This window comes from Marmota flaviventris, chromosome 5 (genome assembly GCF_047511675.1).
Source record: "Marmota flaviventris isolate mMarFla1 chromosome 5, mMarFla1.hap1, whole genome shotgun sequence".
In the NCBI taxonomy this organism is placed as follows: domain Eukaryota; kingdom Metazoa; phylum Chordata; class Mammalia; order Rodentia; family Sciuridae; genus Marmota; species Marmota flaviventris.
Window position 1 is genome coordinate 42,303,605 of NC_092502.1, and position 12,408 is coordinate 42,316,012.

Here is a 12,408-nt window from a genome sequence, read left to right on the forward strand (position 1 = left end):
AATCTTCTTTTCTAGGAAGAAAAAGCAAAGAAACTTTTCTAATGAGCTCCCTCTGATTAAACTGGTAAGGGTCCTAGGTTCCTATAGCACCTATTTTCTCCTTTGGCTACCAATGCACAGCCTGCTGTTGGGGAGTTCTGGATTCCAAATCAGTCCTCAAGGACTTTGGAGAAGAACTTGGGAACCATCACTCTTTTGGACACAAGATCTCTCCTGATGCTGTTCCAAGCACTTCAGTGAGAATGCATTAGCTATTGCAGTGGTTTGACCTCCTTTTCCCTCTTCTGTATGTTTCTACTTGCCCCTTCTGACTTCCAACAGCTTCAACTTCAGTGAACATGACCTAGCATCTCAAGAAGGCCACCCTTGCCCAGAGGAGGCATTCTGTTTTGCACATGGTACTCAAAGATTCCAAAATGTTGGAAGAACATCTTGCTTTTTTGAAAATGAGAACATCATTAAAGACATTACTTCCAATATTCAATTATGGCAACAATTCATAGTAAGTTTTAACCCAATTCTAATTAAAGAATAAGGAATTCTTTAATTCCCTCACAGGTCTTAGCCTAAGGCTTAGAAAATGAGCTCAGCTTCTCTGAGCACTACCCCTATCTGGTGCTGAAATGTTCTCTTGGAAAATGTTGAAAGAAGTCTGACTACTCACAGGTCAACAGGGAATATTTTGTTTGTTCCTTTTAAAGAAAAACAAAAGCAACATGATTATGAACTTAATTAAAGTTGTTCGTAATGATTTAATTACATTTATTGCACTGTACAAATCCATTCTGACCAGGGACCTCTTTGTCTTTTAAAGGATTGGTAGGTAGAGATCTCATGTGCTTTGCAATCTTACCTAATCCTTAATCTCATCTCCTGATGGGGGAGGCCAAGCGTCATCATGTTCAGGTAATTGCTTTATCAAATAGCTTAATTATGCGTTCAACACAACTGACAACAAGAAAGTTATTCTTCCTAATGTGTTTTTAACAAAAGTGCTAACTAATTACATGGCGTTGTATTCAGGGCATTTGAGGAGAAGAAATGAAAACCTATTCTTCAAATCTCGGTTAAATGTGTGTTTGCATATAGAACATAGAAATAAGTGGTGAAATCATTAGTTGAATTGCTTCCTTCTGTTGTAACTTCATGATGAATCTGCAGGCTGCAGTAGTCTGTGTGAATCCCATAGATGCCTTATCACCGTGGACGGCATCTGAACATCTGTGCTCTCTTAAAATGTCACAATAACCATTTTGCCTGAAAGTCTATCCTCGGGAGCCAAAATGACTATACTATCTTGGCATGTTCTAAGAAGAAATAAAGGCTGAAGAGAATTGAGGATAAACGTACCCTGTGATCAGAAGAAAGTATTAAAAGCATTAGGCCAAATGGGTTGAAAGAATTCTGAGTTAAAATGACACTGAATCTGCTTTATTTTAGATAAACTTTCTCTTTAAGTAGACAACAGGTCTGGTATAAAAATGTATCTTGTATGCCTCTTGTGAATGTCTTTCCTAGATAGACAACATCCCTTAATCCTGGCTCAAAGGAATGTCACTTAGATGAAAACTTCAATGAGGCTAGCATATTTGGTATTTTAAAAAGTGATTTGAAGCTTATCACATTTTACATTTTAACCTCTTTGGCATACATTCTTTTTTTCCATCTTCTTTTGCTAAAAATATCTTTCATTCAGAGTTAAGATGGAGGTGAGGAGACTCAAGTGACCCGAGTAGACCAATCATAGAACCTCATCAGCCTGGACATCATATTTGATGACGGGATGAACACCAGATTCCAACGAGATGACTGGATTTCTTTCCTGGGATTGAAACACACTATAAAATTCTTGGGAATTTCTAGTTTGGGAACCAGTGAATCTGGACCTTCCAAAACTCATTCTCTGCAAAAGAGAAAGAGACACTTTGCAGAGAGAAGGGAAGCAGAGATAATGAAGAGAGAGCAGGAAAGGCAGTTACCAGTAGAGAAGTTTCCTTCTTTCTCCTAGGCCTGGTAACCCCACTATACTTTGTAGCTTTTTATACCAAAAATCTTAATTTTTGATTTAGGATGAGTTATATGTTTCTGTTACTTAAAAGCATCCTGATGATTACACCTGGTATCTTACATCGTTTATCAGATGGCTTTTTCACTCTTGGATGTAATTCCTGTAACTCCAGAGTCAGGCTGGGATTCAAGTATCTTCTCTGTTACTTGCTAGCTGTGTTGATCTAGCTGTGTAGATTTAGTAAATCTACAAAAGCTTTGTAGATTTAGTTGTATCATTTTTACCTTGGAACTAATAATAGCACCCATGTCAAAGGTCTATTGTAAAATGAGATGAAATAATATAATAGAGAATAAAATAATATTGCGGCACTTAGCACAACATCACAGTATTTAACACATGCTCAATAACTAAATACTATTCTTGTTGTCACTGTCATTATTGCTATTTAAATGTTACTATAGTCGTGAATTCCAGATAGCCCCAATGTTCACTCTGCCCTTTTTTCAAACCATACAACTCATATATTTGGATGGGCACATAATTGCCTAGAATAAAAATTACCTTCTCCAGCCTCCTGTGTAGCTGAGTGCAGCCTACGACTACGTTCTAGCCAGTGGAACATGAGCAGAAATGATGCTCGCGAATTCCAGGCTGTGCCTCCTTTTGTGCCTCCTTTTCTTTCTCTCTTCCTACTAGCTGGGCGCAGCAGACATTCTCAACTCAGACACAGAAGCTCAATGATTCCAATTATGGAGAAAGTGAATAACAAGCTAAAAGGTTCTTGGTCATCAAAAGTCTGTAGGTAGCATTTTGGCCTTGGGCAGCTCATGTGTGGAATGTTTACATGAGAGAGAGAAACAAAAGAGGATCCTATTTAAGTTTCTGTTTCATTTGGGTTTTTGTCCAGCAGCCAGAAACTATATCCTGAATAAGGCATAGTTAATATTTTAAATGTTATTCACACTTGTTCCTTCCAAAAGCCCTGTGAAGGAAGAAAGGGGACCATGACAACAAAACAGGGGCAAGAGAATTCTATTTAAAATAACAGTCGAGGGTCTTCACACCAGGTAAACGGGCTCTCATTATCAAATGATATTTGGCTCCCCAGACAAAGGAAATGAAGTTATGAGTGAACAAAGCCTAAGGGAAAAATGCAAAATCGGGGCATCTGCCATGGGGGATTTGTCCCGAAAACTCCAACTGTTTAATATATAAAGCGAAATTGCTTAGAGTTGGCTAGATGCCATGAGTATATCTCTAAGGTCATAAAAGCTCTACTGTTGGCCTCTTCTAGGAAAGAGAAAAAAAATAATGAAATCTACTACCTGAGCCCTTTCTCAGACTGCTGGTGCCCACTGGGATCTATCTACACATGATTCTTTTCTTCCACTATCACCTGAGTACTTGCTTGGATGGGGTCAGGAACTTCTCCCTGCAGTGCTGCCCAGAGCAGAGCATGCCTGGCTTGCCTGGTTGCTGCTGCCCTTGGTCACTGTGCCTGTACTACTGTCACTGTCCTCTCCTGCAGGGTACGGAATATACAAATGCAAGCCCTCTCCCCTCAGCTTCTACCTTCTACGACCTACGTTCTGCAAGGTCCCTGCAGATGAGCCATTTGCAAGGAATGATCATTCTCAATCCACAGGTCTGGAGGGAGTGGCCGACCCCAAATATTCGCCCCCCGCCCCGCACAAACAACTGACAACCTCAATTCTGCCACACATGAAAACCTTTCATGCCTGACATGCTCACAGGGTCAGAAGTCTGGGAGAAAGACAGAGTGAGCCTGAAGCCATCTGGAGAATTCTCACAAATCCACACCCTTAGTTGGCTCCAACCCTTAGAATAGCCTGTTCTTGGGAAATGCCGGCCAACAGAGACTGCACTTGCCAAGAACTTCAAACGTGACCTTTTCTTGGTAGCAATTGTTGGAAACTATTAAGATGCCTCTGAAAAAAATAATACAGTCTGCAGCGACAATGCGCTGCAAGAAATGCCAACCTTGTAAAGCAAGTGCTCCCTACCCCTCCCTCACGTGTGCACATTCAGAACGGAAGAGAAACATTTTCCTCTACAGAGGTTCTTAACTCCGCATCTCTCTTCCCCGTCTAGACATAAATGAGCCATTTGCTAATTGTTTAACAGCGATTAAGGAAGAAAATGTGAGGGGGAGGAGGAGGGAGAGCAGATGGGCGTTTGCCTGCTTGGTTGCCAATTACCAATAGCTAGGCTGATGCCAGAGAACAGGCTGGCTCTCGGGACACCTGACATCACCCAGGGAGCCCTCTCCTCAGAGGCCAGGTTGAGCACTTTGTGCTGGAAAGGGAGCAGGCACAGCCTGCATGTCTGATCTTCGGTCAGGTGGGCAGGTTTTGAACAAATCAGTGAAGTCCCAGGGAAGGATGCCTGGCAGTGAGACCCCCCCCTCCCCTGTCCCTTTTTGAGCCTCCAAAACACTAGCATCACATCAAATCTGTCCCTATTTTCCAAAACAGCTTTGCCCTATGGGGTGAAAAACCCTAGGGTAGCCCCCTGAATGATGTCTAGATTCTAGTCAAATGATGTCAAATTCTAGTCAGCAGAATCCAGGCCTCTCTTCTTATAGATAGAATTAAAAATTAGCAGCCAGGACCCTTTTCTGGTCCTGCTTCTCTACGCCTTCATCTTTCTGTGCATTTAACAGCAGAGATCCAAAAGCACTTCAGAGACAATGGGTCCTCAGACAAACCAAGTGAAGCCATGGAGCTGTTGGCAGGATTTGCAAGTCCAGCCAAGATGAAGATGGTGAAGATGTCCTAAGCTCAGAGATAAACTGGCCTTCTATATTTGAAATTTAAACAGTCCCAAGGTCAGCTTTAACTTCCTTAAGACCTCTGCAGACTGTTTTCTATCCATCTCTGAAGCTACCATGGCTCATGACCTACACCGTCATCCTGCCTCTCTAGTCCTGCTCCAAACTTTCCTATGATACACCAGTGTAAGAAAATTCAAAACAACACTCTTCAATGGGATCCCCACAGCTCTCCAGGTAAAGTCCAGCCCCCTTCTTATGGTCTTCAAAGGGCTGCTGAATGTGACCCTGATTATTTGTCAAGCCTCATTTCTGTGCTGGTTCATCCCTACCCTCACTCCACAAGTGACCCAGCCATACTGACATTGCACCAGTGTCAAGGTGCCTCTCTTTTCTTTCATCCTTTTCAAGCCCCTCTTCCCTCTGACCCAATGAATCCCTGGCCCCATTCCTGCTCTGGTAGGTTCTTTCCAGCCTTAAGTTCTTAATGGCACCATCACTTACTTTAAGAAGACTGCCCATACTTCCAAACTGGCACAGGTGGCCCTATTCAGCACTACTGAAGCACCCAAATTTCCCTTATCTAAGTATCTACTGTCTAAATCTGCTTTCTGTTATTATAACAAAATACCTGAGATTGGGTAATATAAAAAGAAAATATTTTTATTTAGCTCACAGGGCCACCTTGGCTATATATGCATCATGGTATGAGTTGGGATCACATGGAAAGACAGGAACTCAGAGCCCAAGGAGGGGCCAGTCTTGCTCTGCTTAATAACCGATTCCCAAAAGAACTTAATCCACCATATCAGTTTCATCCCTCCCAAGGTCAGCAGCCTCAACAACCTAATTACCTTGCACAATGTTCCCATTCTTAAAGGTTTCACCACTTTAACAATGCCTCACTGGTTGGTGGGGAGGAGAACCATAGGAATGATTATAATGAAAGTCAGTTACTTTTCAATTTGTCTATCTTCCTTGTAAGTTCCATGAAAAGGGAAACTTGGCCTATTTTGTCCTTTGCCCAATCCCTGGTATTTAGCACAATGCACGTAACAGAATAAGGAAGAACTCAATCAATATTTACTGAATTTCTGTACTATATCAGTTTTCCTGGCTGGAATAATGTGACATTAAGGACAGTAAAGAAATGACTTAGGGTGGTATGATATGATACCGCTTGGAAGTGAGGTCCAGGGTCAGGCCATGCTTCACCTTCTCTGACCGGTGATGGCATTGGCCTTCCATGTGTCCATCCCAACAGTGCCCTTCTGTTCCTTATCTTTTATGGGCTCTACTCTGTAGAGTGGAATGAACATTGATTGTCATGTAACATCTCTTACCTCTACTCTGGGCAGTCTTGTGAACTTTATTTTGGATCCTCAGGGAGTCACAGAGCTCTGAGTGCTATCACAAGTATTGGGACAGAAGAGACCTGCTATAGAATGAGACTCCTAAATGCAGACCCTAGTTCTGGAAGCCCTATCAGGGGCCAAGGTGCAGAAGGAAAGCTTGTTTTATGTGACTTGAGGACAGACATGAGCATCAAGGACAAGTCAGTGATCAGGCGGCTTCTTCTTGTTGCCTCTGATAATGCCCCTCAGCTCTGAAGGGGAAAAAAATGTACCTGGACAAGTGTGATGATTCATCATGGGGTATGGTGATAATAGGACTCAGACTATAATATATTTTTGCCCAAATTATTTTTTATGACTTTGACCTAATGATATCAAGTTGTCTCTGGTTACACATGAAGCAGGGTCCCATCTGTCCTGTTTTCTGACAGCAATGATCCAAAAAAGGCCACAACATTTAGGATGAGAAGTCATCTGTCCATTTATAGTTAACCCATTCACTTCTATTAGTCAAGAATTCACCTATGTCCTTCAGTGCTTTGTCTGTGAGATTAAATGTCCTTTAGAACCTCAACAAAAACATGTGACCATATATTTAAGGGCGATAATTAAAACACTCCAGTACTAAACTTGATCAGAGCAAAATATGACCCCTGGAAGAAAGCCTTACTGACTAGCACAGGGGTTTAGATCTGTGCTGTGCTTCAAGGTCTTGAGCAATCAGCACACAGCTTCTGACTGAGTCATATTTGCTCAATTACATTCAGAAAGAAAAAAAAAAAAAGAAAGAAATAAGGCTAGGACACAAAGGCCAAGCACCAACACAATTTTTTACTGTAATGCTGCCCCCTCTTACCATCCCTCTTCTTGTTTTAACTTCAGATATAAGTAGGTAGATCACAAAAAGTCAGAAGGGCCTGGGTGTCAAATTCTGCTACCTGCCTTATCCCTTGAGGCCTATGGTCTGGCTCTTAAATATCCCTCAAATGCCTACTATGTGTTAAAGGCTTGGTCACCAGCTAGTGGTACCACTGGGAAGTGGTGGAACCTTCAGGAGGCATGGCCTAGTGGGAAGAAGCTAGGTTTGGGCACATGGTTGCCATGAAGTGAACAGGCTTCTTCTGCCACATGCTCCTGCTATGGTGAATTGTGCTTCCACAGGACCAAGCCAGGAAGGATTGACATCTTTAAAATTGTAAGCCCAAAATTTCACCTTTCTTCCTAATAATACCAAATTTGTTGATTATCTCGGTCATTTTGTTACAGCAATAGAAAACTGACTAAGATACCACATACGGAAAATAGGAGAAAGATACCACAATTTCTGATAAGGCAGCTTTAGGTCTCTTCTTTTGTTCCTGGAAAAGAAGCAGGTCTGGAAGACTCAGATCTCAGTCAAACTAGGGCAGGAATTGAAAGACACTATTGTCCCAGCAGCACCCTACTCTGGAAGGCCTCAAGGGCTCTGCTCAACACTATGTAGACATACACTGTCCTGTGAAGATTAATCAAGAGTCATTGCAGAGCTGGGCGCAGTGGTGCATGCCTGTGTCCCATCGGCTCAGGAGGCTGAGGCAGGAAGATTTCAAGTTCAAAGCCAGACTCAGCAATGGTGAGGTGATGAGCAACTCAGAGAGACCCTGTCTCTAAATAAAATATAAAATAGGGCTAGGAATATGGCCTAGGATCCAGTGCCCCTGAGTTCAATCCCCAGTATAAAAAAAAAAAAAAAGTCATTACAGATGGTTCTTTTAAACTCTAATCCTGACTCTTAAATTAGCTATTTGCCAGCACCTGAAAGCTGCAACCTTCTCATATCCAAAAAGCCACCTTCCCTGCCTAGACCCTTGGGGTTCTGGAGCAATGAATATTTCCAAAAGCATTCCCTAGGCAATTGACAGACTGCTATCATTCCTTGTGCTCAGAGGTCAAGGGAAGCCGGCCTTTCAAGCTCCTCTGTGACCCTGAGATAGAGTGTTTGGGGGCTCAAGGTTTCAGAGATCTTAGTCCATAGATGGCTGGCTCCATTTTGGGGGCTCTGATTAAAGCAGGACAGCATGATGGAAGTGTGTGGCAGAGGAAAGCAGGTTATGACATGGCTACCAAGAAGCAGAGAAAGGGAAACTCCACTTGCCAGATACAAAATATAAACCCCCAAAGCATGCCCCTAATGACCCACCTCCTCCAGCCACACCCTACCTGCTCATGGTTACTCCCTCCTTATTCCTTATCAGGAGATTGGTTCACTGATTGGCTTAAGACTCTCATAATGCAATCATTTCACCTTCTTGCCATGTCTTGCACATGAGTTTTTGGGGAATACCTAATATCTAAACCATAACAGCAGGCTTTTGTGGAGGCTTGGTGTGCAATCTGCCACTTGCCCAAACAGCCATGATTCTCACTGACACCCATGTCTCCCATCTCAGGCTTGAGGATCAGAAGGTTTATTCCAGAGCTGGAGGGAATGATTTAAATGGCACAAGCTGGAACCATTGTAAAGAGAGAAGAAAGAAGGAGCCACGAACTCTCTGCCAGAGCTCCAGGCTGGGGATTTAGCTAAGCAACTTGGCCAGGATGGGGATGGCTTATTTCTCTTAGTCACTAAGCTCTGTCCATCCTGTGCTCTCAAATCCAGAATGAGACAGGCAGACTGGAGTCTTCCTAGTCCTCCTCAGCTAGAGCCCTGGTTGGCGTCTCTCTGGTCACTGAGCACCCATTATATCCCACACCCCACACCTAGAGGAAATGGTGACAAGCATTGTCTCCGCTTTGGGGATTTCACATTTTTAAGGCAATTGAAGCACTCATTTTCCCATAAGCCTAGAATTTCTCTATAACTTCTCATCTTCCAGTTTGCTAAATGTCCTGTCTTAGACTATTCTTGACATCTTCCCTGTCCCCTTCATCTTACATGCCTGCCTGTCTCCTCATCTTTAGAGCCAAGTGGGAATCATCTCAGTCCTGCAAAGACATCATGCTGCCTTAGAGCCCTTGCCCATGCCATTCTGTCTGGAACATCCTACCCCTCCATTCTCAGCTGAAAGGATACCTCCTTAGAGAGACTTTTCCCTCATTGTCCCCTATAAAGCAGGTCTCTCTCTACTTCTTTCCTAGCACCAAGCCTTACAGTACTTATTAACATTTGAAATTACAATTAATGTGCTTCACTACTTATTTATTTCTGTCTCTCCTACCAGACAGTGACCTCCACATGTGCAGGAATGATATCCATTTTGTTCACAACTCTCCCACTATCCATCATCTTTTGCACAATACCTAGATGAACTGGAGGTATTCGACAAGCAGCTATTGAATACATGGATGAAGAAAGGTTCTTTCTGTGGGTGATTTTGAAGTAGGAACAAGTCAGACTCTGGAGGTTTTTGTTAGTGATGATGAAGAGTCAGTTCAGTTCTAGCAGCAAAACTTCCCAAACAGTGAAGCAGGGGAGACATACCAGCAGACTTTTCCTACAGAATCATCCCCTCTTCTTTTATGTGCAAATGGACTCCAAGCTTGGAGAAGTGAAGATGAAGGTAGGGATGCCTATTAGGAGATGGCTGTACAAGCTGAAGTCCCTGCCACTCAAAGTGGGGTCTTTAAACCAGCAGCCTGGCCATCACCAGGAAACCTGTCAGAAATGCAAAATCTCAGGTCCCAACCCTGCTATATCTGAATCTGCATTTTTAAGGGACCTCTCAGCACTGTCTATACACCCAGCATCTGGACCCTGGTGAAAGACAATGATGCCTTTGGGATGGGGGATAAAAATTATTTATCAGTGTTCCCTGTATATCTACTATTCCAGATGTGTTTAAGGTGTCACAAGTGAGGCCCATCACTGCAAGCTGTTGCAAACTTTGATTCTATCAGAGATAAAGGAGAGGAAAGAAAGGGGGAAAAGTGGGTTAAGCTTGGGGATGGGGCTATTTAGCCAGGAGGTACCAGCTGTGACCCTGGGTAGAGAAGTTCTAACTCACAGGGAAGTTCTACAGTGGGGAAGGTAAGGATTACTGATTCAAGTCATGAAAAGAGTCAAATTTTTATTCCTACTATAAGTGTCCCCAGCACCTAGCACAGTGCCTGGAACTTCAGAGGGCTCAAATGATAGTTTTTAAATAAATTAAGGAAATAAATGATTGTATAATGACTATGCTACTGAGGTCCTCAAGTAAATTACATGGGTCTGAGTACAAGCCAGACTGAAGTATACTTTCTGGCTTCCTGTTTTGTAAGATGTATTCCCCTTAGTTGGTGGGGAAGAAAGGTAGAAATCTGGTTGGAATAAAATTCTATTTTCAATGAATAAAAATACAGGACCTATTTATGTATTGCAAAATCCCCAGGGAAGAGCTGCCATAGCCTCAAAGTGACCCAAGTAAGCCTTTGAGAATGGCAGGCAGTAAGGGTCCACCTCAGCCTGTGGACTGTGGAATCTCCATGGTGTGAGGACCTGCATGGGGCTTATTGAGAACACAGACCATCAACAGTGAGCAGGGCAAGGACAAATAAGGCACCCAGCAGAAAAGCTCAGAATCACAGGGCAGTATGGTCAAAAGTATTCTGGTTGTTCCCTTAAGGCAACTCCTTAGCCACAGACTACTCTGCAAGAGGAACCATACAGAGGAACACAAAGTGACAGATAAAGGCCTTGCAGCACTGGTTGGAAGCCAGCTCCACCCCTGCAGCATGTCATGCAGAAAATTCCCAAGATATGTACCCATATACCAGTGTCCTGAGCCATCCATGGGCTGTGTGTGTGAGCTATGCACATTTGAGTGTATCAGGGGACTTGCATTGCATGCTGATTGGGCTGTGCGATACAAATGTGCCTTTCTTCATGCTCTGCCTGTGATCCCACACAGCACCTGAGATGGGTGTGACTTGCCAAGATGTCAATCAATCTGCTGACCACAAGACATCACAAAGTAAGACTCCACCTTCGAAACCCTATTCCCTGCCTTATTGGTGAAGAACATTCCATGGGACCTCCTTTGTGTGTGCCCCTCCCCCCCATAAAATAAAAAGAATCTGGGCACACACTCTCCTTCTAGCACTGCCAACATGGAGCTGACCCTTGGGGTCACTGAGCTGTCCCACTCTCTATCTTAGAAACTCATGCTCGTGTGATGTGTGATTTCTTTGCCATTTTCTCAGTTATTGATACAGCCAGTTCCTTTGAACCTAGTTCATCTTGCCAGCCCAGCCAACTGGCGGCACACCAGCTCCCTGACACCTAGTATGAGGCCAGACCCCAAGGCGGTGCTGGGTATGAAATATGAACTTGTCAAGTAAGCAAACTCTTAGATCATTTGGTTTCCCTTTCTTTAATTCATATACCAGTGAAATGCACCCATTCTCAAATACAGGTGGACAACTTTACCCAAGGAGAGTGTTTGAAATTCCAAGAACAAAGTATCAGCTCCTTTCTCCACCCTGACCCCTGCCTCCCTACTTATAAATCCTGCTTAACAAGCCCAGTTCAGTGCTCCCTTCAAAGCTGCTCCTCAGCCCTCCAATAAGAATAAATAGACCTGCCTTACCCTGGCCTCTTTTATATAAAACCACTTTCTTTTTGTTGGTTTGGGCTAAAATGTCACATCACCATACTTTCCTCGGTCCTTTGAGACTGGGAGTCCCCAAATGTCCCTAAGAAATAAGCAGTACCATATTAAGGGCCCATGCAATGCTGGGTGAGTCCTAGATGCCCAGAAGTGCTGACAAACATGGGCTGACATCACAGTCCTTCCTTCCACGGCACCGTCCACTAAGCAGCAACCCAAGCCATCCTCCCTGGGTTGCTCCACATCAGCTAAGCTGTGTGTGCTACCTCATCTCCAGGTTCCTCGACATTAACATTGGGATCACACACTATTCACAGAACCACCCTTTCCCCTAAGCCTTGGACAGTCCAATTACATAGGACTAACATTTTTATTTTGCTTGCCTCCTTGGTCAGAGAATATCTCTGTGTCTATTTATGTAACAGCTTCTCCAAGGCAAGGCCTAGAGTTCTTGAACCTTTCCAGGTTCCTGTTTTGGCAGAGATTTGACAAGCAGACCTACAGTATTTTTTATGATCAATAATAATAATAACAATAAGATAAAGAAGACCCACCTTGGACGTGTAGGTGTGACCATCAGAGCCACAGACCATGGCTGACTGTGCCACAGGACAGGGCTTGCACTTGACCAAATTCGAAGGTCCAACCCAGTGTTTGTGGGCCACGTTCCCCTTCTTTTGCCTG

At 43.4% G+C, this 12,408-nt stretch overlaps 1 protein-coding gene across 1 annotated transcript in view; it reads right to left on the reverse strand.

The window, feature by feature from the left end:
* Spock1 (SPARC (osteonectin), cwcv and kazal like domains proteoglycan 1) overlaps positions 1-12,408 on the reverse strand; it is a 495,655-nt gene that overhangs the window by 115,668 nt on the left and 367,579 nt on the right. The window contains exon 4 of the mRNA XM_027941082.2: positions 12,279-12,405. Within this exon, the coding sequence (XP_027796883.2) occupies positions 12,279-12,405 (127 nt within the window). The remainder of the gene's footprint in view (positions 1-12,278; positions 12,406-12,408) is intronic.